General features: G+C 38.5%; 1 protein-coding gene across 1 annotated transcript in view; it reads right to left on the reverse strand.

Annotated features, from left to right (window-relative positions):
* Positions 1-5,094: 5,094 nt before the first annotated feature.
* LOC131940626 (angiotensin-converting enzyme) overlaps positions 5,095-26,300 on the reverse strand; it is a 42,814-nt gene continuing 21,608 nt past the window's right edge. The window contains exons 17-38 of the mRNA XM_059299334.1: positions 26,081-26,218; positions 25,592-25,780; positions 25,019-25,110; positions 24,664-24,821; positions 24,167-24,291; positions 23,634-23,726; positions 23,104-23,242; positions 22,710-22,808; positions 22,004-22,126; positions 21,096-21,432; positions 19,712-19,864; positions 18,882-18,969; positions 17,416-17,559; positions 16,253-16,444; positions 15,293-15,390; positions 14,835-15,007; positions 14,177-14,301; positions 13,522-13,620; positions 11,483-11,627; positions 7,791-7,889; positions 6,546-6,668; positions 5,095-5,907 (exon numbers count right to left, since the gene is read on the reverse strand). Of these exons, the coding sequence (XP_059155317.1) occupies positions 5,607-5,907; positions 6,546-6,668; positions 7,791-7,889; positions 11,483-11,627; positions 13,522-13,620; positions 14,177-14,301; positions 14,835-15,007; positions 15,293-15,390; positions 16,253-16,444; positions 17,416-17,559; positions 18,882-18,969; positions 19,712-19,864; positions 21,096-21,432; positions 22,004-22,126; positions 22,710-22,808; positions 23,104-23,242; positions 23,634-23,726; positions 24,167-24,291; positions 24,664-24,821; positions 25,019-25,110; positions 25,592-25,780; positions 26,081-26,218 (3,233 nt within the window). The 3' untranslated portion in view covers positions 5,095-5,606. The remainder of the gene's footprint in view (positions 5,908-6,545; positions 6,669-7,790; positions 7,890-11,482; positions 11,628-13,521; positions 13,621-14,176; positions 14,302-14,834; positions 15,008-15,292; positions 15,391-16,252; positions 16,445-17,415; positions 17,560-18,881; positions 18,970-19,711; positions 19,865-21,095; positions 21,433-22,003; positions 22,127-22,709; positions 22,809-23,103; positions 23,243-23,633; positions 23,727-24,166; positions 24,292-24,663; positions 24,822-25,018; positions 25,111-25,591; positions 25,781-26,080; positions 26,219-26,300) is intronic.

A 26,300-nucleotide genomic window follows, 5' to 3' on the forward strand; every position in this document is an offset into this window, starting at 1 on the left:
TCACAGTCTAAACTTTTAATTTAAAAAATTACTATTGAAAGTCTTTAAAACCAATTTTCATTTCATATACTTAGAATAATAATTTTCAATTATGAACATTACATAAAATTTTAAAAAAAGTGTATCAACGTTTCTAAAATTTCTAAAATTGTGTCTGAAATGTATTTGCATTTTGTCCTTTAGTTCTCATAACGTCCCGTGATTTGGAAAACACAGTTACTTCCCTTTAAAAACCCATTAAATCTGGGGAAGAAAGAATTTACTTTTTGTTACTTTGTTTTGGTGTTAGGAAAAAGAAAATTACTTAATTAGCGGGGATTGATTAAGTGCAATGTCGTTGGTATTTTTAATACTGCCTTTTAATTATTCTATACACTGAACATACAGTTTACTATTAATTTTTTAGCGCAATTTCCATACTGGCAATTGCGTTTAATAATGCGTCATTTCTGGATGGATGGATGGATGTATGGATGTATGGATGTGTGTCCGCAGCTTTAAGTCGTATCTCCTCCTCAACGAAGCAATATCGAGGACTAGTTCCAAAGCAAATATGTTAAGCAAGTTCCGAGGATGATTGTGGGCCAAAAAAATTCCCGGAATTCTTTCCTGGATTTCCCGGAAAAGCCAAAAAACCTCGAAAAAAATGCAGTTTTTGACCCATATCTCGGCAACCAGACCACTTAGCGACTTGAAACATTTACCAATCGATTCCTGACATAATTTAGAACAATATTGCCGAAAAAAGTTTTCAAAAATATCCTTTCGTTCGGTCACAAATTTTTTTTAAAATTACATAAACACCTACAAACCGATCGTTCTCCTAGCTTGAACGCACCCCATATCTATTTTTAGATAACATAAGGAAATTGCGTTTAAATTGTCACTAGACTTTTTATTAACTTGTTTAAATCAATAACATTTAATAAGCCAGGTCCTACAAATCCTATATGTTTATTTCTTCCATTTACGGATAAGCTTGGAGTATAATAATTTTGTTCACTAAATTGAAACAGGCGCGCCCGCCGGCGCCCCTGCACGGTTCGACTAGGCGCCCTGGGCTATCATGTGAGCGCTATGCTGCATAATTTCGTTTTAAACAGTGCGATAGACTATGGATAAGAAAGGTTACTATAGTCCAGAGGGCATCTCTTCGAGGGGGGCGAAGCCCCCCCCCCCCGAAATTTTTTTACCGCCCCCCCCCCTGCTATAGTCTTTAAGTTAATCAAATCCGGGCGTCCTCCGGCACCCCGACAGGGTGCTATTTGGCGCCCCGGGCCTTTTCCGTGTTCGCAATGGTACCTACGTTCGCGTGAGTTCAAAAGACAATGAATAAGTTGGGTACTATAGGCGTTTACTAAGTTGAATCAGGCGGTTACGCCGCACGTCGTCATGGTGCGATTTGGCGCCCCGGACTAGACTGTGGATACTTTGAGTTTATATTTGCGTTTGTGTTTTCTTTGTGTTTGAGTTTCGGTTTGCGTTTGTGGTTGTTTTCGTGTTTACGTTTGTGTTTGTATTTGTGTTTGTCTTATGTTTCCGTTGGTTTTTTTTTGTGTGTTTTGGTTTCGTTTGGTTGTGGTTGGGTTTGTGTTTGGATTTGTTTTCGTTTGCACTTTTGTTTGCGTTAGTGTTTGTGTTTTCTTTTCGTTTGTGTTTCGTTTGCTTTTTTCTTTGCGTTTGTGTTTTCTTTGTGTTTGTGTTTGCGTTTGTTTTCGTGTTTACGTTTGTGTTTGTATTTGTGTTTGTCTTATGTTTGCGTTGTTTTTTTTTTCGTGTGTTTTGGTTTCGTTTGGTTGTAGTTGGGTTTGTGTTTGGATTTGTTTTCGTTTGCACTTTTGTTTGCTTTAGTGTTTGTGTTTTCTTTGTGTTTGTGGTTGGGTTTGTCTTTGCGTTTGTTTTTGTGTTTTCGTTTGTGTTTGTTTTGTGTAAGTGTTATGTTTGCGTTTTTTGTGTGTTTTGGTTGGTTGTGTTTAGGGTGGGCAATGCGGGTTTTTTCTGATTACTAAATACACAAGTTAGGGTCCTTTACAGATACGTTTTTCAGAGATGCCAGTGCAGGGCCTGGCCGGGACGGCTAGTCTAATATATAAAGTTCAATTCTGTATGTTTGTTTGTAAAATGTTTGTAATTGAGGATTATAAAAGAATATAAGAAAAAGCAAACGCCAAAACAGAATGTGCAAAATAGTGCGGAATATTATTAGTACTTTATAAATTTACAAGCGTTTTTGAGAAATCGGAAATAGCGTAAATTACTACTTCCGGTCAATTGAAATTACTCAAAATTAGATAGAAGGTAGAGGATTAGAACTTTTACTTACGTGTGAAATTTCATTTATCTATCTGAAATAGTACTCAAGTTATAGGCTTTTGAAAAATTCAAAGTGAAAAAAGTACCACTTCCGGTTATCGGAAATCGCTCAAAAGTAGATACGGATCTACGATTTTGATAAAATACTTATAAATGAAATTTCATCAACCTAGCTGTAACGGTACTCAAGTTATCGTGTTTACACACACACAGACAGACACACAGACATACGGACAAGATTGCAAAATTATGTTTTTCCGTATCAGTGAGGTGTAAAACGTCGAGATTTTTTGCACGATTACAAGACTTTCTCTATACTTCGTATATACGAGAAAGTAAAAATGGTGTGAAAATCTTGGTAACTATGACAATGGCGGCCATTTCGAACAATTAACCTATTCGTAGGATTTCCACCATTCATAAACTATTATATTTTAAGCCCAATAAAGAATGGATTCGAAATCTCCTACCATATTTTGGGGTACTCAGCTAAAAATTGTATGTGCTGATCTTCAAACTTATTTATTACGAGATAAATGGCCCGTTGAGGAAGGATACAACGGGCTCTATGTTGATAGTGTTGTCTCTTTTCTTTAAACAAAACAAAAGCAAACACCTTTACTTCAAATTGAACTGGAAACGACATTGAAAACGGATTTTTAGCCAAAATCGGCAATTTAATCGGATTTAAGCTTGATCTACACGTAGTTAATGCACATTGATACTAAATATAGTCGTAGCCATACCCCTAAACCGAAACATTCAACAAAATATAATTATATACTTTTTCCAGTGTCCGTCCCTCCCAGAAAATTTAGTCCAACCCTGCCTCCGAAAACTTCAAGTACCCCCCCCCCCTCTCCGGGGAGGAAAAAGTTTGAAAGAAACACTGGTCGCATTTGTAGATCATACAAACTTAAGGTAGAGCCTGGGTGGGGCTTGGACCCTACCCCAAGAAATGTATGAAATAAACTGTGTACGCAATCAACTTTTAAGATTAGACAAAATTGGCTTTTTAATTCAAAGTTTACTCGAGAATCAATGACGTCATATTATTGTGTGCACTTCCCGGACTTTGGACTATTTCCCACTATATGCTCCATGTGACGTCATATTTCGTTTACGTTTTACTATGAAAGTTTTCATTTTGCATGTGTTTTCTCTATAGCGTTCGTCAAAAAAATCCAGACCCCCCCCCCCTAAAATGACGTCACACCTCAGCCTACATCCCCCCCCCCCCTCAAAATTGCAGTTGAATTTTTCTTAAAAGATCGATATTTTTCCGAAATCGTTTCTGAACTCTGTCAAAATAGAGTATTTTAATCAATTCCTGTTACAATTTATTAAACAGTTATCTAAAACGCGAAATAACGTCTAAAATTCGTTTTCTTAGATTGCTTATTTATAATGCAAAAGTGTGACGTCGCACCATCTGAACCCCCCCCCCCCCCCCCCCCCCCACTCCCCCTCATCACACATCGTCACAAAATTACGGACCTCTATTTTGAAAATTTTGTCGGACTTTACCTAAGATTGGATGTATTTGGTGTTTCTAGAATTTTCGTTTCTTTAACACAATTTTTATAAATAAAAAAAAGCCGAAACCGATGCATTTGTTACAAGCTTTTATTTTACCTGCTTGCTTTGTCGTCAGTTGTCATTCTGTCGTCATAGATTGGAACGCTCTAGCGGAATTTCGGGCACTTCTAACTTTAAATGACTTTAAGAAAAGCGCGGGTCTCTTCCTAAATATTAGTAAAGATATCTAAAAGATAATAAGGTTACCCACGCTTTTATTTATAGTAATTTAAATAGTAGTTTATTGTATATTTAAAGAAAATCATTTATTTTCTATTTCTTAGTACATAATTACATAAAAGGTTGTTATTAAAACGTTTTTTATGACAATATTTTTTTTTCATTTTATCATAGAAAATGACAACAAACATAGCTTAAAAAACTTTTATCGACAATGTTTTGAGTAAAAATGACTAAGAATTGGGGTTTTCAGAAGATCGATCACGGAGTTCTTGTACAGACAATCAAAGTTTGTCTTACTACAGTGAAACTTCAGGTTGTAATTTAGGTTTGATGAAAATAAATAGAGACGTAGCCTTAAAGTACAAAAAACTTCAAGTTCTTTGGATTTGCAGTCTTTATTATATTGTTTGTAAAAATATTAATTTTCTTAATTGTTTTTAGGTATAAGATGATTTTTTAATATATTTTTACGACCGCTTTGATGGCAAAATCTAAAAAAAAAAACGTTTTTTAATCCATGTCGAGAATAACGATCCAACCCAACTCGTCGAACTCGTTGCAGATGAAAATTATTAATATGATTATTTTGTAAATGAAATTAAGCGTTCAAATTTAGCGCACTTAGAATTTTTTTTAAAAATTCGAGAAACTGCTTGGACCAAAATATTGTTTATTTGAATAATTTGTCGCCGCGTTGGGATGAGGAAAAACCTTAAAGGACTACCAAGTTATTTTTAGAAACGGATTCTTTAAGTAAATCACTGTGAAATGTTTGAAAGTTAATGGCCTACATTCACTTAGTTAATTACTACTCGTAATAAATAAACTAGATCTATATATGTAGTAAATACAGCATAAGAAGTCAATTATCATTTTTTATTGCCTGTTATTTTTTTGCTAATAGTTATCAAAAAAAAATCCCAGGTTTATCTATCGACCATCGTTTGACAAAATTATCCGTCATTAATGATGTAGTAGTTAATTACAAAGTGCATACAACAAGAGGAAACAGAGAGAAAGTAAAAGTAAAAACAAAAGTAAATATAATTTATTCTCTTGTAAACATAGGCCTACACATTTGAACTAGAGCGTTAGAAGTGCTAAAGAAACATCAAGTAGCTTCGTGTTTTTAAAGAGGCAGTTGTCCTTCACTACGTTTAAAATGCTCAACTTGCATTGTAGTTTTAAATTTTATACATTGTAGAAAATCAATATTTTGCATGCACTTTGTTGGGAATTGTCATCTTTCTTGCATTTGGCTGAACATGTTCATCTGTTATGCACTTTGCAGTAAGTTTTTTTTTTAATCTTCGATGCAGTATTTGTAAAATTCTCATCTTTCATGCACTACATATAAATTTCTCATTTTTCATGCACTACATATGAAATTCTCATCTTTCGTGAACTACAAATTAAATTCTCATCGTTCATGCACCACGAATGATATTCTCATCTTTCATGCACTAAGAATAAAATTATCATCTTTCATGCACTACGAATGAAATTCTCATATTTCAAGCACTACGGGGAAACTACCGACTTGTACACATGAATACAACGACAAAAAACACAGCATACAGAGCCAGTGTAGAAACCCCGTGTTTCAGGGCGCCGTTGTCTTTTTTTACATGCGTGGGGACCGGGGTGTTGGGCGCGGGGGTCAAGGTAGGGCACGCTGGGTCCCACCCGTAATCGTTCCCGTTTTCCTTCCGTAGGTAGGCGAGCAGAGGCTGGAAGTACTCGAGGAGTGGAGCAACGTCGATCTTGGACTGACCGGTCAAGGTTTCCATGGCGTAGGGCCAAGGTCTAGAGGCACCGAGACTCAGCATCTTCCTGCAGTGGGGGGAAAAGTCAGGTGGGGGGTGTGAAAGGTTTGGTGTGGGGGGCTGAAAGTCAGGTTTGGTGTGTGTGTGGGGGGGGGGGTGAAAGTCAGGTTTGGTGTGTGTGTGTGGGGGGGGTGAAAGTCAGGTTTGGTGTGTGTGTGTGGGGGGGTGAAAGTCAGGTTTGGTGTGGGAGGGTGAAAGTCAGGTTTGGTGTGGGAGGGTGAAAGGTTTGATGTGGGGGGGGGGGGTGGTGAAAGTCAGGTTTGGTGTGGGGGGTTGAGTGAGGTTTGGTGTGGGGGGTGAAAGTCTGGTTTGGTGTGGGGGGGTGAAAGGTTTGGTGTGTGGGGGGGGGTGAAAGTCAGGTTTGGTGTGGGGGGAGTGAAAGTCAGGTTTGGTGTGAGGGGAGTGAAAGTCAGGTTTGGTGTGGGGGGGTGAAAGTCAGGTTTGGTGTGGGGGGAGTGAAAGTCAGGTTTGGTGTGAGGGGAGTGAAAGTCAGGTTTGGTGTGGGGGGGGGGGTGAAAGTCAGGTTTGGTGTGTAGGAGCTATTCGGATGACAAGAGTGATTTGTGTGAGGGGGGCGGAGTAAAAAAATATTATTTTACCCCCTCCTCCCACCTCACCCCATAAATTTGAGAAGCGTGTCCTCACCTGATCTTAGCCCCCGCCTCCTTACTTCCGTAGATGTCACACCTATGGAGGGGGCCCTTGTACCCCGCCGCCTGGCAGGCCGCCTTGTGGAACTGGAACTGGATGACGAAGCTGATGAAGTACCTGCAACAGCAGACCCAGACAGGTAAACCAACAGCAGACCCAACCAGGTGAAACAAGTGAACCAACAGCAGACCCAACCAGGTGAAACAAGTGAACCAACAGCAGACCCAGTCAGGTGAACCAACAGCAGACCCAATCAGGTGAAACAAGTGAACCAACAGCAGACCCAGTCAGGTGAACCAACAGCAGACCCAACCAGGTGAAACAAGTGAACCAACAGCAGACCCAACCAGGTGAAACAAGTGAACCAACAGCAAACCCAACCAGGTGAACAAGCCCACTAAGCCCAACACGCTTCCTTAGATAGTAGGGTAGAACAAGACACTTATTGGCTGATACTAGATAAACACGCCCAAAGTTTAAAGTGGATACAAACGCTCAATTTAAAGACTTACGAGACAAAAAGCCAACCTAACATAAAGACTGACAAAACCAAACCAAAAGCCCACCTAACATAAAGACTGACAAGACAAAAGCCCACCTAACATAAAGACTGACAAAACCAAACCAAAAGCCCACCTAACATAAAGACTGACAAGACAAAAGCCCACCTAACATAAAGACTGACAAGACCAAAAGCCCACCTAACATAAAGACTGACAAGACCAAAAGCCCACCTAACATAAAGACTGACAAGGCCAAACCAAAAGAACACCTAACATAAAGACTGACAAGGCCAAACCAAAAGCACACCTAACATAAAGACTAACAAGACCAAACCAAAAGCACACCTAACATAAAGACTGACAAGACAAAAGCCCACCTAACATAAACACTGACAAAACCAAAAGCCCACCTAACATAAAGACTGACAAGACAAAAGCCCACCTAACATAAAGACTGACAAGACAAAAGCCCACCTAACATAAAGACTGACAAGACAAAAGCCCACCTAACATAAAGACTGACAAGACCAAAAGCCCACCTAACATAAAGACTGACAAGACCAAAAGCCCACCTAACATAAAGACTGACAAGATAAAAGCCCACCTAACATAAAGACTGACAAGACCAAAAGCCCACCTAACATAAAGACTGACAAGACCAAAAGCCCACCTAACATAAAGACTGACAAGACCAAAAGCCCACCTAACATAAAGACTGACAAGACAAAAAGCCCACCTCATGTAAGGGACGTTGTACGGTACATGGAACTTGGCCCCAGGGTCAAAGTCTGTGGCCTTCCTCTCTATGGGCGAGAAAATCCCTTGGTAGCGGCACCTGGAACAATTACAAGTTTAGAAGCTGTTATTTAGACCATTCTCTCTTTCGTTGTCTGGCCTACATACTCAGTAGAATTAATAACAAACAGAACAATTTTAGATTGATTGAAACCACGTGACAGTTATTCTTCTAATGCCACGATTGTCTGGTCACTGTACAATTTTAGTGGTGTCAAAAAAAACGAGAGCTTTTGTTTTTGTTCAGACATGTAATTTACAGCGTCAGTTTGCATTGCATGTTCGCTTTAGCAGAGGCGTAGCGAGGGGGGTGGTGGGGGTGGACCGAACCGGGTGACACCATTTGGGGGGGGGGGGTGACACCAAGGCAAAAAATAGCAAAATATATAGAGAAAAATTTGAGGGGGGTGCAAATCGAAAGTTTGAGGGGGGGGGGGTGCAAATCGAAAGTTTGAAAGTTTGTCCCCGGGAAGGGTCGCTACGCCCCTGTTGTGACACCATTAAGTGCCGCACCGGGTGACACCCGACCTCGCTACGCCACTGCGCTTTAGTATTACTGTTTTCATCGTCGGCTTGTGAGGACAAATACAGATTTACAATAGCAATACTTATTTCTTGCATGAGTCTACTTTCATTCATTTAAGATGGTTTACTTATACATAGATCTAATACAAAACGTCGAATTATAATTATTATTTTTTTAAATCTGAAAGTGCAAAAGTCTAATTAAATGGTGATTCCACAACCTAAATAATAAATTTATTTTAAACATTTAAATTAATAATTATTATTTATTTAGTAGTTTCATACAGTTTCAAAGACATGATCATAAAGTGTATGTTTGGTAACTAAATGAAGAAAGTAAAATGGCATAAGAACTAGACTAAAATAGTGTGTAACTCTCTTGACTTAGTTTACTGTGCTCCATCTTCAGCTGTGAAGTCAAAAGTTGACATTGTGGCTAACCATGGCAAGAAACAAAAACAACCACGGGAGAATGGTCGCTGTAACACTCATACTGACCTATCATTTCATTTTCAAAACTAACTAAAACAGTATAGTGGAAAATACAAAGAAAATACAAGACACTCTGGTCAAACAAAAACTACAACCACTACACAATAAAATAAAATGGGCAGAGAACACTACAGACATTGATGACACCTTTAGAAACTTACATAGTAAACACATAGTAAACACATCACACACAAAGAAGGAGAAGTAGGTTACAGACTTATATGCAATATAACACCCTTCTCAACAATCACAAGGGCAAACAGAAACATAAATATAAAGTGCCAAATGTGTAGGACGAATACCAAAGTTACGGGAAAACACATGTTCTTAGTACCCAGCACAATAAAGCAAGCTAAACAAATCTTATTTTTTTTTTTTTTTTTTTTTTTACAAATCTTAGCAACAATTCTTACAAAGAATGCGTGAAATAAACCGGTAGTGATCTCCCCTAAACTTTCTCGAACATTCTTATATAAAACAACAGGGGATGGTAACTGGGGATATAGTTATGATTTTTAATCCATTTTAAATACTTAAACTTTTAAAAATAGAATAGAATCTCAGTAAAAAACAATTGCGCACCAAGCGAACGCCTAATAAAGGTGTGTATAATAGTGCGCAATAGTATTAGTACTTAATAAATTTACATTAGTTTTTTGAGAAATCGGAAGTAGCGTAAATTACTACTTCCGTTCAACGGAAATTACTCACAATTTGAGAGGAGGTAGAGAATTAGATCTTTTACTTACATGTGAAATTTCATTTATCTATCTGAAATAGTACTCAAGTTATATGCTTTTGAAAAATTCAAAGTAGAAAAAGTACCACTTCCGGTTATCGGAAATCGCTCAAAAGTTGATACGGATCTACGATTTTGATAAAATACTTATATATGAAATTTCATCAACCTAGCTGTAACGGTACTCAAGTTATCGTGTTTACACACGGACACACACACACACACAGACACACAGACATACGGACAGAATTGCAAAGCCCAGTTTTTCAGACTGGATTACGCATAAAACCTCTTAATTTTGATAAATCTGGATTGATAATTTTTGCCCGATTAAAATAAGTCCTCTATACTTCGGATGTGATGAAGGACTGAGGTGTAATACGGTGAAACTTGTTAAAATTTCAAGTGATTTTTGTGCACGATTACAATACTTTCTCTATACTTCGTATATACGAGAAAGTAAAAAGGGAGAAGAACATAGAATTAAAATCTGTTTTCAATATTTTAGATTGGGTGTTTAATAATGCTAGCAGGTTTCTATTTAGACTATAATAAAAAAAATAATCCAATATTCCATCCAATGTAAAGGTGAAGCAAAATGTTTAATAAAAAACTTTACTATTCATATCTAATGAAACAATAACAATAAATGACACAAACTATACTGTTACTAATTAATATTGTTATATTTTAAAGACTTTATTATAAGTTGTCTCCCATGTCAATCTCTAAAGTTGAAAAAACTTGTAGGAACTAACACATTAATCATCATTATTTTCCGTTCGAGTCCAAGGCACACGCGACAGATGAAGTAGAGTTTATCTATTTCAATGACCTCGGCATACAGGGTGGTAGTGTATTCACTACTATGTCCAGCCGCCTTAGTTTCACTAAAAAGAGTCAGATACCCATCAGAGCTGGGTGGACTCAGAAACGTCCTACACATTACAACCCGAACACATTAATATTTAATGTCAGACTTTTATATTGCAAAAAAACCAATATACATATACTAATAAATAAATAAATAATACATATGTATATATATATGTATATATAGCCCTATATATATAAATATTTTATATATATATATATATATATATATATATATATATATATATATATATATATATATATTTATATATATATATATATATATATGTATATATATATATATATATATATATATATATATATATATATATATATATATATATATATATATATATATATATATATATATATATATATATATATAGGCACAAATATATCATATCTATGTGCTGTTGCGGATTTGTTATCAATGCTTTTTTTTATACACAAAGCGGGCTGGATATTGTGGATTTTATTGTGAGTTTTTTGTATGGGTTTAATGGTGGATTTTATAGTGGATTTTATAGTGGATTTTATAGTGGATTTTATAGTGGATTTTATAGTGGATTTTTATAATGGATTTCATTGAAACTACAGCTGACAAGAGTATTTTCTGTTTTATAAGAATTTATTATTCTAACTAATGGAAGCAGTAATTGCATGCTTTTGTTTATAATCCGTCTGACTGTCAGCCTGTCCGTCAGAGTTTCTTCCAGGCATTGTTTCGGGGGAGGGGAGGGGGCTAAGCCTTTTTTTCTTTCTTCGAAATGACTGAAGTATACATACAATCAAGTTTTAATTAACAATTAACTGCCTAAAAAATACCCAACAATCAGTTTCTACTTTTTCAAACACGGCTGACTTGATTAATGTGCAATATATTCGGTTTTGTATCTTATCTAAAAACTAGCTATGATGTACCAAATTATAACTTGCAATATGTTCTCACCAAAAAAAAACTATTTATGGTATACCAAATTACAACTTTCCATATTTCTCAGTACCTGAGATTCCACCAATCTCTGTTGTAATGTTCTGGTTTCGTATCTCCTCTGAAGACTGACCATCTCCACATGTCAATCAAGTAGCCAAAGGGCAGGAATGCCACTCTGTTCAGTGCCATGCTCATCAGGAAGTTAATGTCAGCCTCTGAAATTTGAGAATTTGAGAATTTGAGAATTTGAGAATTTGAGAATTTGAGAATTTGAGAATTTGAGAATTTGAGAATTTGAGAATTTGAGAATTTGAGAATTTGAGAATTTGAGAATTTGAGAATTTGAGAATTTGAGAATTTGAGAATTTGAGAATTTGAGAATTTGAGAATTTGAGAATTTGAGAATTTGAGAATTTGAGAATTTGAGAATTTGAGAATTTGAGAATTTGAGAATTTGAGAATTTGAGAATTTGAGAATTTGAGAATTTGAGAATTTGAGAATTTGAGAATTTGAGAATTTGAGAATTTGAGAATTTGAGAATTTGAGAATTTGAGAATTTGAGAATTTGAGAATTTGAGAATTTGAGAATTTGAGAATTTGAGAATTTGAGAATTTGAGAAGTTGAGAAGTTGAGAAGTTGAGAAGTTGAGAAGTTGAGAAGTTAAGAATTTGAGAATTTGAGAATTTGAGAATTTGAGAATTTGAGAATTTGAGAATTTGAGAAGTTGAGAAGTTGAGAAGTTGAGAAGTTGAGAATTTTTTAATTTTTTAATTTTTTAATTTTTGAATTTTTGAATTTTTGAATTTTTGAATTTTTGAATTTTTGAATTTTTGAATTTTTGAATTTTTGAATTTTTGAATTTTTGAATTTTTGAATTTTTGAATTTTTGAATTTTTGAATTTTTGAATTTTTGAATTTTCGAATTTTTGAATTTTTGAATTTTTGAATTTTTGAGTTTTAAAACAAAACTGTTTTAAAATTCGGATCTTGACAATTTGCGGACGGGGCACCAAAAATGATATTCTAGCTCCATTGACTTTTTATAAAAGCTTGTTTTAATTCACCGTTATGTAACCTTGTGAAAAAAAAATGTGTTTTAAAACATGGGTGTTGTTTATGGCTAGCTTGTTACACAATCAACATTAAGCCAGATTTACGCATCTCTTAAATTCTCTTTTCTGACAGTGCAATACATGTTCAAGTAAACTTTGGACTTTTAGAGTTTAGTTACATTTTTACTTTTAAAAAGCTAACGTTTGGCCATTACAACCTCCTATAAAACTGACCTGTCCATGATAACTTCCTGTAAAACTGACCTGTCCATGATATCTTCCTATAAAACTGACCTGTCCATGATATCTTCCTATAAAACTGACCTGTCCATGACAACTTCCTATAAAACTGACCTTTCCATAACTTCCTATAAAACTGACCTGTCCATGACTTCCTATAAAACTAACCTGTCCATAACTTCCTATAAAACTGACCTGTCCATGACAACTTCCTATAAAACTGACCTGTATCGTTGGAAAGTTTGTCCATGATAACTTCCTATAAAACTGACCTGTATCGTTGGAAAGTTTGTCCATGATAACTTCCTATAAAACTGACCTGTCCATAACTTCATATAAAACTGACCTGTCCATGACAACTTCCTATAAAACTGACCTGTCCATGACAACTTCCTATAAAACTGACCTGTATCGTTAGAAAGTTTGTCCATGATAACTTCCTATAAAACTGACCTGTATCGTTGGAAAGTTTGTCCATGATAACTTCCTATAAAACTGACCTGTCCATAACTTCATATAAAACTGACCTGTCCATGACAACTTCCTATAAAACTGACCTGTCCATGACAACTTCCTATAAAACTGACCTGTATCGTTAGAACGTTTGTCCATGATAACTTCCTATAAAACTGACCTGTATCGTTGGAAAGTTTGTCCATGATAACTTCCTATAAAACTGACCTGTATCGTTGGAAAGTTTGTCCATGATAACTTCCTATAAAACTGACCTGTCCATAACTTCATATAAAACTGACCTGTCCATGACAACTTCCTATAAAACTGACCTGTCCATGACAACTTCCTATAAAACTGACCTGTATCGTTGGAAAGTTTGTCCAAGAGTTTGATTAGAACCAGATGTTCCGGTGTCTGAACAGACAGGGCCATGACGTCACCAACGGCTTCGTGGAACCCTGAAAAAAGGCGTGGTCTGTAGCTAAGCGTCTAAAGAGTATTAAGTCATGGTTTCATTTCTAAAGTGTCATGTTGTGGTCGAGCTCGGAAATCTAATACATTTCCTCTTTAAAATCTACTTTGGGTTTTAAAATGTTGACCTTTACTAAACCTCAGGCGTAAATATTACACGAGCTCCAGCGTTTCTTTCAGGCTTTTTTTCTCCGGGGGGGGGGCACTGGATATTTTCGGGGGGGGGGGGGGGGGGCGGACAACATTTTCCGGGGGGGGGGGGGGCGGATACTGGTAAAAGTAAGTATGTTTTCTATATAAATTCCATTTCTTTCGGGGGGGGGAGAGGCGGTAGACCTTCTTCGAGCGGCTGCCCCCCCCCCCCCTCCGAAGAGATGCCTGAAAGAAACTCTGACGAGCTCTCATTGTTTCTACCAGGCAAGACAACAAGACACATACGCTCAACTAGACATACGTCCTGCACTCATTATAAATAAATAACCTATAACCACCACTATGTAAATCTAGCCGGCACTTAACCGGCTACTGTCACAGATGACCCACCGTCATTAGCCCCGCTCCGGTAGAGAACCGGCTGGTTCTGGTACTGCATGTAGTACTGGACATGTCCCATCTCGTGGTGGACGGTGATCAGGTCCTTGTGACGGATACTGGTGCACATCTTAATCCTGCCGGCACATCATACAATCATCACACCAATCATAACATACGGTCATCACACCAATCACAACATACGGTCATCACACCAATCATAACATACAATCATCACAACAAATACATCATACAATCATCACAACAATCACAACATACAATCATCACACCAATCATAACATACGGTCATCACACCAATCACAACATACAATCATCACACCAATCATAACATACAATCATCACAACAAGCGCATCATACAATCATCACAACAATCACATCATGCAATCATCATAACAATCACAACATACAGCTATCACACCAATCACAACATACAATCATCACACCAATCACAACATACAACCATCAGACCAATCACAGTCAGTCATATCATCAATCATTAAATCATTCACATCATCAATCATTCCATACTGACATCACTATAAAAAAGCATCCAATCTTCTCATCATTTTACCTTTAAAAAATTAACATTGTAGCAACTTAGCTGTAAAATAAATGTAGTAAATAAAAGTAGTGCCAAGAAAATAGTACCTGAAATCATCGCGCGAAAACATGTCGAATGCTGTGCCCTGGCAGACGAACCCGCGGCCATCTTGTGGTTTCTGGACTTGCGAGAAGTTCCAGAACTTTTCAGTCATCTTGTCGAAGCCCAGGGAAACAAAGAAGTTCTCTGCTAGTCGGAACATTCTTTCCACGGTGTAGTTCTAGGGGAGAACATTCAAATGGAGAACATTCAAGGGGAGAACATTTAATTAGTTCTAGGGGAGAATATTCAAAAGGAGAACATTCAATTAGTTCTAGGGGAGAACATTCAATTAGTTCTATGGGAGAATATTTAATTATTCTTGGTGCAAAAAGTATAAAGCTTAATCGATTTGTTTTAGGGGTTTTCGACCCCCCCCCTCAAATCTACCAGCTTCCACGCCCTCCAAACTTTCACCCTCCCCCCTCCAATCTTTCACCCTCCCCCCTCCAATCTTCCAACTGACCTGATTTTTCATCTCTTTAGTTATATCCGGTGAGGTTTTGTCGGGGTAGGGCGTTACTATCGGGTAGACGTCAGACCATTTCTGGGCCCACATATCGCCTGTAACAAATGGTAAGGACTCGAAATTATGTTCGGCTCGCAAAAACAGGAAATCAAGTTTAGCAACACATAAGATAAACACTAGTTAGTATTAAACAATGTAATTATGAGTTTCAAGGAGTTTTGCGGGGTACAAAATGTGACGCCCGGCTTAATTAACCCAATTGTAATAAATACCAAACATTTTTTTTAAATAATTGAGGAAGTGGCTGTTGTGAGACTGGTTTGAATATGGAAAGTTAGTTACCAGAAGTGAGACCTTACCTAAAATATGTGCCGGTATATGGCCGGAAGAGAAACCTTACCTAAAATATGTGCCGGTATATGGCCGGCAGTCAAATCTTACCTAAAATATGTGCCGGTATATGGCCGGAAGTGAAACCTTACCTAAAATATGTGCCGGTATATGACCGGCAGTGAAACCTTACCTAAAATATGTGCCGGTATGTGACCTAAAATATGTGCCGGTATAAGGCCGGAAGAGAGACCTTACCTAAAATATGTGCCGGTATATGGCCGGCAGTCAAATCTTACCTAAAATATGTGCCGGTATATGGCCGGAAGTGAAACCTTACCTAAAATATGTGCCGGTATATGGCCGGAAGTGAAACCTTACCTAAAATATGTGCCGGTATATGGCCGGCAGTCAAATCTTACCTAAAATATGTGCCGGTATATGGCCGGCAGTCAAATCTTACCTAAAATATGTGCCGGTATATGGCCGGAAGTCAAATCTTACCTAAAATATGTGCCGGTATATGGCCGGAAGTGAAACCTTACCTAAAATATGTGCCGGTATATGGCCGGAAGTGAAACCTTACCTAAAATATGTGCCGGTATATGACCGGAAGAGAGACCTTACCTAAAATATGTGCCGGTATATGACCGGAAGCCGGAAACCTGTCAGCGCCGTAGATTTTCTTCAGTTTTCGCCGGACGTACGCGTGGAGCTGCTCGTAGAGGGGGCGAACCTGGGCGAACGTCGCCGCAATGTCCTCTTCGAAGGTGGGCGATTCGTACACGGCTCGCCAAGACTCGCCGATGTCTTTTCGCCCTGTTGTAGATGGGTAGACTTTAAAAGAGATCAGGTAAAGTAGAGTAGGTTTGAAAAAAACAACCAAATCACGTTCTTATAAGCTATAGTCCAAGCATTTGATAGTGTTGAAATTAATTTACATATACATCTGAAACCTCAAAACAATAAACCTTAATTTAGTATCTTTATAATTTTATGAAACTTATCCTTATAATTTTCACCTGTTCATTTGCTTATTGTTAATCATTAACTTGTTTACCTTAATCTGCATGTCAATGCATGTCAATACAATATTAAAAGTTTTTAACTTGAACCTTAACATACCCACCTATTCAGCGCCAGAATATAACCTTAACCTAGCCAGATATTACACTTAACCCTAACTTAACGCAAACACATTATAACCTTAACCCACCCACCTGTCTAACCCACCCACCTGTCATAACCTGAACCTACCCACGTGTCATAACCTGAACCCACCCACCTGTCTAACCCACCCACCTGTCATAACCTTAAGCCACCCACCTGTCATAACCTGAACCCACTCACCTGTCGAAACCTTAACCCACCCACCTGTCTAACCCACCCACCTATCATTACCTTAACCCACCCACCTGTCGAAACCTTAACCCACCCACCTGTCATAACCTTAACCCACCCACCTGTCATAACCTTAACCCACCCACCTGTCATAACCTTAACCCACCCACCTGTCATAACCTTAAGCCACCCACCTGTCTTACCTTAAGCCACCCACCTGTCATAACCTTAACCCACCCACCTCTCTAACCCACCCACCTGTCGAAACCTTAACCCACCCACCTGTCATAACCTTAACCCACCCACCTGGCATAACCTGACCCCACCCACCTGTCATAACCTTAAGCCACCCACCTGTCATAACCTTAACCCACCCACCTGGCATAACCTGACCCCACCCACCTGTCATAACCTGACCCCACCCACCTGTCTAACCTGACCCCACCCACCTTGTAACCTAACGGCTTCCGTCTGCAGCTCCACAAACTCAGCATACATGTCCTTCATCTTGGGTCCCGTGGCGTCTCGCCATCCCTGCCACGCCCTTAACAGCTCCTCGTAGTCCCTGGACTCGGCCATGAGAACTGACAGATCTGGGGGAGGGGGGGGGGGGGGAGGGGGGGGCGGGAATTGGAGAAACCGTGCTTCGTTAGTTATTGGACATGTCAGATCCAGGCAATGAAATGTCATGTCCGAAATATGTCATGGAATGACCAGATATTCATGTCAGGTATTAATAATGACATATCCAATCATAGCAATACAATGTACAATGGCATATCATAGCAAGAAATGTCATGACATCTTATGACAGACATTCAAAAGTCAAGTACTTGTGATTATTGTATGATTCAAATGATTTCCATATCAGACATTTAAATCATCCAGAAAGTAACACATCAAATCGGAACAGTGACATATCATAACATGTCATTCAAATGTCAATTCTTCAAACATAAACTAAACAACACAAAAAGACAAAATAGTAAGATCTCATTTTTATGATATTTTTTTGTGTTTCCGACATTTAATAATTGTAATTTTAGAATGAATAGAATAAATAAATGTCTTAATGTTTTTTACCAGGTAGAAAGAATAAAATAAATACTTGTCTTTAGGTGTTTTACCAGGTAGAAAGAATAAAATAAATAAATGTCTTAAGGTATTTTACCAGGTAGAAAGAATAAAATAAATAAATGTCTTAAGGTGTTTTACCAGGTAGAAAGAATAAAATAAATAAATGTCTTAAGGTGTTTTACCAGGTAGAAAGAATAAAATAATTAAATGTCTTAAGGTGGTTTACCAGGTAAAAAGAATAAAATAAATAAATTTCTTAAGGTGTTTTACCAGGTAGAAAGAACAAAATAAATGTCTTAAGGTGTTTTACACAGGTAGAAAGAATAAAATAAATAAATGTCTTTAGGTATTTTACCAGGTAGAAAGAATAAAATAAATAAATGTCTTAAGGTGTTTTACCAGGTAGAAAGAATAAAATAAATAAATGTCTTAAGGTGTTTTACCAGGTAGAAAGAATAAAACAAATAAATGTCTTAAGGTGTTTCACCATGTAGAAAGAATAAAATAAATAAATGTCTTAAGGTGTTTCACCAGGTAGAAAGAATAAAATAAATAAATGTCTTAAGGTGTTTTACCAGGTGAAAGAATAAAATAAATAAATGTCTTAAGGTGTTTTACCAGGTAAAAAGAATAAAATAAATAAATGTCTTAAGGTGTTTTACCAGGTAGAAAGAATAAAATAAATAAATGTCTTAAGGTGTTTTACCAGGTGGAAAGAATAAAATAAATAAATGTCTTAAGTTGTTTTACCAGGTAGAAAGAATAAAATAAATAAATGTCTTAAGTTGTTTTACCAGGTAGAAAGAATAAAATAAATAAATGTCTTAAGTTGTTTTACCTGGTTCCAGATCAAGACACCTGTCTTTAGAAAGACAGGCTTTGGCTTCACTGTAGATCTTTTCCATTTGAGACTTCAGGTGATTGACCTGTAAACATGAACGGTTCAACTGACGAGAGTTAGACTTGTGGTTTTCGGTTTTTTAATATCAATAAAATGTACAGTCTGCTTCCTTTAGGCTTGTGTTTTTCTGTCTTTTAATCTATGTAGAGCCAATCTCTTTTAGGCTAGAATAGGCTTTAGCTGCCTGATGTGTAAACCCCAGGACGAGATAAAGCAGTTCAGGGGTTCCTGTAAGTTAACTGGATCCCATTGGCATTATTTGGGTCCTACGACAATTATTAGGGTCCCGTTAAATAATAAGGTCAAGTGAACATAGTTTTGGGCTGTAGGCTGAAAATTCTTTTGACGAGCTGACAAAATGAAGTTTCAAGGATTAGACAATTGAAATCTTGAACCTATTTCACAAAATTGCATGTTATCAAATTCAGGGCCCCATACTAAGCCCAGCTAGCCCGTCTCTTTTATCCTCCACTGTTCTACTCCTGTAGCTCAGCACTAATGAAGTGGTAAAGTGAGTATGGATGTTCTAGTTACACGCAAAGGAGGAATTTGTCTTCAAAAACATTTTATCACAAAAACAAGTTTATTTAATCTACACTAAACTTAGTGTAATAAAAACATCTAGCTACATCATCACCTTTCCATACACCCTCCTCCTCTTGCCCATTGAAAACGTGCCCTTTTAATTTGGTAATTTTTTTGCTACCCCCCCCCCCCCAACCCCTCCCTTTTTCCAAATCCCCCCCCCCCCCCCATTGAAAACTTGCCCTTGTAATCTTGGTGACATTGGGCTGTGCTGATGAACCGGCGATACTGGAAAGCTGTCTTTTAAGGTCATAGGTCATTCTGGACAGGTTAAAGATGGCGGCTTCTTCGGCCATCCGCTGTGCGAACTCAGTTCTACGGAGTGATGCATTCAGCTGGAGATGACATGAGGTTAAAGGTTAAAGTTCAGCTGTGTTGTATTCAGCTGGAGATGGTGGGACACATGAGGTTCAAGGTTCAAGGTCAGGATAAAGTTGCTAGATGCTACCTCACATAACGTCTTCTATATTCTATGTGGCTACACCCCGAAACATCTTTGCTATTAGCTACCGGCTTTTAACGTTTATGGGAGTAGCTACCCCCCCCTTCCCCATGTAAGCTAGCATTTACCCTCTAATATTTAAGCTGGTGGCTACTCCTCTAAAGAATGTATGCTACTAGCTACCTCTCTAGCTACCCCCTCCATGTAAGTGTAACACATATGGTTACCAGCCAAGGGGGATAACAAATAAAGTTTTAATTCATTGAGTTGCGGCCCCTGTGGGGCCGTAGCCCTGTTGACGTAGTTATGTTGCATGCTCTTGTGAGCGATGCTACCTGTGTCCCATGTCGTGTGACATGGGACTATGAGTAGTTGCGTACCTAGCCGTGTCAGTCACACGCAAGGCTGCTGTCTGTGGACACGGTGACGGTACCAAGCTGTAGACCTAATGAAGGTAGTGTGGGTATATAAATTATGTTTATTGTTAAAATACTTATTTGTGTATTCCTGCTAGTGCTGCATGTGCACACTAGTTAGGTTGAGTATTTATATAAGTATTTATTTGTAGTACTACTTATTGGTACTTGTTGGCAGTACTGTGTAGCCTACTGGCCGAAACATATTTTATTGTACCCGTGTATATTGTAGCCTACACGTGGTGTTGTCATGAATGTAACTTTTTTTTACATTTGTTTTAGGGCTACAGTTTTTTGTCTTTCTTCAGTTTTTTCTCTCTGTTTTGTAATCGTCGTACTACTGTGTTATGCATCGCCGTCATGGCTCGATGCTGTAAATAAAGCCAGTACTTGACAACAACTGTCGGTGTTAGTTTGTCCTAAATCTCAGGGTCAGCCCGTCTTAACCTCAACACCTCAGTGGGTAAAAGCATCCCCACTGAGTGAGGGTTACATAAGCTAGCATCTGCCCTCTAATATTTAAGCTGGTAGCTACTCCCTTCAAGAATGTATGCTACTATCTACCTCTCTAACATGTAAACTTTTAGCTACCACCATTAAGTATGTATGCTACTAGCTACCCCTCTAAAGAGTGTATGCTACTAGCTACCCCTCTAAAGTGTGTATGCTACTACTAGCTACCCCTATACCATGTATGCTCGTAGCTACCTTTCTCTCCTCATTCTCTGACGTAATATTGGTCTCATATTCCCAGGTAGCCAACATGGCAGCATTCTTTATCAGCAGAGATTCTTCATTGTACCTGGCCAAAAACTTCTCGGCCATGTCTATTTCCGTCTCGTTGAAATCTCGCACCAAGTTGAACCTCTCGTCCATCTTAGGGCAGGTGGGCGTCCAGCCGAAGCTATAGCCGTTCTGAAGCTGTAGGGACGCGTACAGCGGCTGGAAGAACTCCAGCAGAGGCCCAGCGTCTAACGTCCTTGAACCTGTCATCATCTCCAATATATCTGGCCAGGGACGTGAGTTGCCAAGTTGGAGCATTTTTCTGACAAATTAAATTTTTAATTTTGCTTTATCTAATCAAATAAAACGGAAGTTATTTTAACTTTTAAAAAATCCACAGTTGTGTGTTAAATAAATCCACAACTAATGAAATATGTTTTTTCTAAAATAAAGCATTGGTTTGATTATCAAAGTCATATTATCATCAAAATTGCTTTAGTGTTGTTGTTTGTTTTTTAAATAAAATTTATTTTTATCTGATTTGTGTATTCAAACTAATACATAGCGGTGTAGGCCTACACATAGCACACAACACATATACACATATGACTAGAGATAACTAATATGATGGTGTATGCTGACTGCTGTGTCCTGTAATAAAATACACATATATTTCTTCTTGTATAGGTCCTACATTTAGTATAGCGTCCCCCCCCAATCTATCACAGTTAAAAATCCTGTCTACGCCCCTGGTGTGTGTACTTAATTCACTTCTCTTGTTTTGATCCAGCCTAACCAGGCCCGACCACTCAACGTGTACAGGTTTTAAACAACAGAGTTGTCCCGCCATAGCGTGAACTTACTTGAGCTTGTTGCCGAGCTCTAGAACTTACTTGAGCTTGTTGCCGAGCTCTAGGCTGCCGTCAAAGTGGCAGGTATGGAGCTGACCTTGGTGACCGGACAGCTGACAGGCGGCCTTGAAGATCTGGAACTGTACTACCACGGCCACAAGTTGTCTGGGGGGGGGGGAGGGGGGGGGGAGACCAATGTTTAGGTCGGTTATAAACAAATCTTTAGGTCAGTTAAAAACAATTTTTTAGAAAAGTGATTAAATCACTATAAAAAAAAAACAAATGCGTAGGGCACTTAAAAAATAGCTTGATTAGTAAAAAATAAGAATGATAAAACGTTCAGGTCAAATAACAAAAACAAATGTTTAGGAAAGTTTGACAAAAACAAATGTTTAGGAAAGTTTGACAAAAACAAATGTTTAGGAAAGTTTGACAAAAACAAATGTTTAGGAAAGTTTGACAAAAACAAATGTTTAGGAAAGTTTGAAAAAAACAAATGTTTAGGAAAGTTGACAAAAACTAATGTTCAGGTTTCTTAAAATTTGTTTGATAATTTTAAAAAAGCATCTTTAGGTGAGATAACAAAAACTAATGTTCAGGTTTCTTAAAATTTGTTTGATAATTTTAAAAAAGCATATTTAGGTGAGATAACAAAAGTTTATGTTCAGGAAAGTTTAAAACAGCTGCCTAATCTTCGATCGCTGATGACCTCTGGTCAAGTTATTGTCTAAAGGTCACGGTGACCTACCTGGTGGCTGGAAGGTCAGAGATCACGTGGTACTTGGAGGCAGCATCCAAGTTCATGGTCGACCTTGGCACCGGTGGAGAGAGACCTTGATAGCGGCATCTGAGGTCACATTGGAGGTCAAGGTCATATATTACTTTTTACCATGATACTGATACCAGGATTCTACATTAGCAAGTATTACCGAACCGGCTAAGTAAGTAACTTCCGGCCAGACCGGCAAAGTGAGATACCGCCGGCTCGACCGGCTCATTAAGTTGGTTTTTTAGCAAAATTTTAAAAAAATGAAACATGGAGAAAACTTCTTAATTTATCATTTTTTTAAGTAAAAGAAAATCACAACAATCCTGTATTTCTCCAGTTAAGAATCTTCAAGTGAACATACGTCATCAGGTACCTTAAGTCCCACCAGAGTCTGTTGATCTCAGGCAAGTCTTGACCACCCCTGGCAACTGACCAGCGCCATTTGTCCTGCACGAATGAGGAAACAATTTCTGGAACCTTCCTCAAGGCCAGGTCTAGCAGCGGTTGAAAGTCTGTAGATTAGAAGGTCAAGGTTGATTGAGTCCAGCTAGGTGTCAAGTCGTGGAGTGTCTAGTTAGTGATTTGTGTGTTTGTGTGTGTGTGTGTGTGTGTGTGCTTGTATGTGTGTGTGGAGGTATTTGTTTATTCCGTTGTGTGTCCATATGGTATGTGCGCAAAGTTCTCAGATGTGTGTATGATATGTGTAAGACATACATATGTGTGTGTACTTTGCGTTTATATAGTGTTATAGTGTATGTATGAAGCATGCATGTTTATATGACGTATGCCAAGATGTATCACGTATGAATTCAAACGTGAGCTTGTAGGTGACGTATATGCCTTTAGTGAGACGTGCGGAACGTGTATGACGTGTGATGCATGTATGACGTATGCACATCCCACCTCGTGTTTGGTTCCACTCCGCCATTTTGTTCCCATACCGTTGTCTGTTGCTGAGTGACAGGGCGATGACGTCACCGATAGCCCGCCCCATCCCTGAAACATGAAACGACTTTTAATCTGGTGCCAGCCAAATTGTCTGACATTTCATGGAGTCTGGTTTTATTTCTCGGCATGTTTAGGGGCTGCCCTTTTATGACATCATATTGCTGGGACGGCGGGCAGGGTTACCTTCAGACCCCCCCCCCCAGGTGATACTTCCGTGGGGTCACTTAAAACTTTGAGGGTGGGGAGGGGCACTTGAAATTTCAATGGGTGGGGGAGGGGGAAAAAGTTATATACTTATAAATATTGTTTTATATCAATTTAATATTTTTCTATTTTAGATCTGGTTACGCACACGGTATTGTTGAGCATTGTCTGTGTGCTTTATGACAGCCTGCTGTATGACAGCCTGCTGTATGGTAGCTTACTCTATGACAGCCTGCTGTATGAATACCTGCTGTATGACAGGTTTAGATGACCCAGGTACTCACCAGGTAACGCTTCCAGTCTGTACAGGTAAGGCTGGTCTCTGGCGTACATCGAGTACAGGATCTCTCCCATCTGACTGTAAGTTTCCAGAAGCTTCTCGTCTGTCAGGCTCTCGTTTTGGTTTAACCTGGTGGATATAGGACTTAGTTACCGTTTGTTCTGACCTATGTGTGGGATGGTATGGTCCGGCCGCAGTTAATTTTCCCAACACAACTCAGGCACTCATAAAGTGCTGAGTAAACTCAGGAACATACTAAGATCCCAAATCCCTGACTTGAATTTGAAACTTTCGGGGTTAGAAATCGTGTGCTCTACCGGTCACCCACATTTAAAGTTGTAATTGTTGACTTTAAACTTGTTGACGGAGCTACAACACGATGAAATGAAGAGCGGACAAAACGATCAGGATCTTTAGTGTTTTTGTCGGCAATGTTAACAGATATAGGTTTATACACCTGGTTAAGTGGCCGACTAATGTTAACAGATATAGATTTTTCACCTGCTTAATGCGGAAGTTACAAAGTTCTGGGTAGTTGCTGGACACTTGCTGATGTTTGATTGGATGAGAAATTCGGTCAAGGTCGACCCGACCTCGATGAGTCCAAGAGAGGAGAGGTGGTCGAGGTAAGGCTGGAGGAGTGTGGCCGGGGTTCGATCCTGGGAGAGAGAGAGAGATCAGCTGACTTAAATATTCGTGAGGATGGCTGATGGTGAGTGGGGGAGAGAGGGAGCACAGATGTGGGATGCCGGTAAGGTTTGTGTGCGTACATTTATGTGTGTGTGTGTGTGTTTCTGTGTGTCTGTGTGTTTTCTTATGTGGGAGTTATGAGAAATCTATAAAATTAGTAAATTACCTTCGAAGTGACGTCAGTCGAGAGGTCAGGTTGTTCTTCGGCTGTTTCCTGGCTCTTGATAACCTTGACCCAGTTTTCTTCCCACAAATCACCTGGATATTTTTTTAAATCTCAAAATTAATAAACACTTTCAAAATTTTAATTTGTAATAATTTAAAGAATTTTTTTAGTGGTTAGTATCTGATGATTTTTAAAAAGGTCCTATTTTTTTAAATTTTTAATGAAATAACTTCTAATAAATAACATATTACCCGAAAAAAAATATATAAATGAGCTGAGGGAGAACAGTGTTTCTTCCAGACTTTTTTCTCCGGGGGGAAACCTTGATATTTTCAGGGGGGGGGGGGGTGGACAACTTTTCCCTCGGGGCGGACACGTAAAAGTATGTTTTCTATATAAATTCCATTCTCTCTTTTTTTGGGGGGGGGGGGGGGGTGGTAGACTTTTTTCGGGGAGAAGAACCCTCCCCCCCCTCCACCCAGACCCCCGAAGAGATGCCTGGAAGAAACTCTGTGGGAGAAACACAAATTCTGCATGACAAATTTCAGAATTCGAAACGACAAATGTATGTACCGATGAGGTGGGCGGGGATGTGGCCTGTCTCAGGGAGGTTATCACCCCTGTAGACTCCCCTCAGCTCCTGTAGGGTGTAGGCCTGAAGCTGGACGTACAGAGGCGTCACCTGCTCCAGGAGCTGCTCGAAGTCGGCTTCAAAGCTGGAGGATTCGTACGCAGAGTTCCAGAAATCCGCAACATTGGAGCCTGACAATAGAGGAAATTTAAATTTATTGGTTGTTAAAATATTTAATTATCCCAATTATCCCAATTACCCCAATTATCCCAATTATTCCAATTAGTCCAATTATCCCTATTATCCTAATTATCCCTATTATCCCTATTATCCCTATTATCCCAATCATTCATATTATCCCAATTATCCCTATTATCCCAATTATCCCAATTATCCCAATCATCCCAATTATCCCAATTATCCCAATTATTCCAATTATCCCAATTATCCCAAGAGAATTTTCAACTGATGAATGTTCTGGTCCAACCTACCCGATTCTCTGGCCAACTGAGTATACTGCAAGTAGTTCTGCTTGATCTTCCGTCCTGTGACGTCATGCCAGGCTGTCCAGACGTCCAGCCGCTGATTGTAGTCTTGTGGGAGGTCAAGGTCACGGATGTCACTCACGTCTGCCGGAAGAAAGGCCACATGTGTGTTACCTAACATCATTAGCCGTCTTCAAGATGTTAATTAAAAAAAATTAAAATGTGT

The sequence above is a fragment of the Physella acuta genome, unplaced genomic scaffold, assembly GCF_028476545.2.
Source record: "Physella acuta isolate Inbredline_101_S28 unplaced genomic scaffold, ASM2847654v3 ptg000324l, whole genome shotgun sequence".
NCBI classification, from domain to species: domain Eukaryota; kingdom Metazoa; phylum Mollusca; class Gastropoda; family Physidae; genus Physella; species Physella acuta.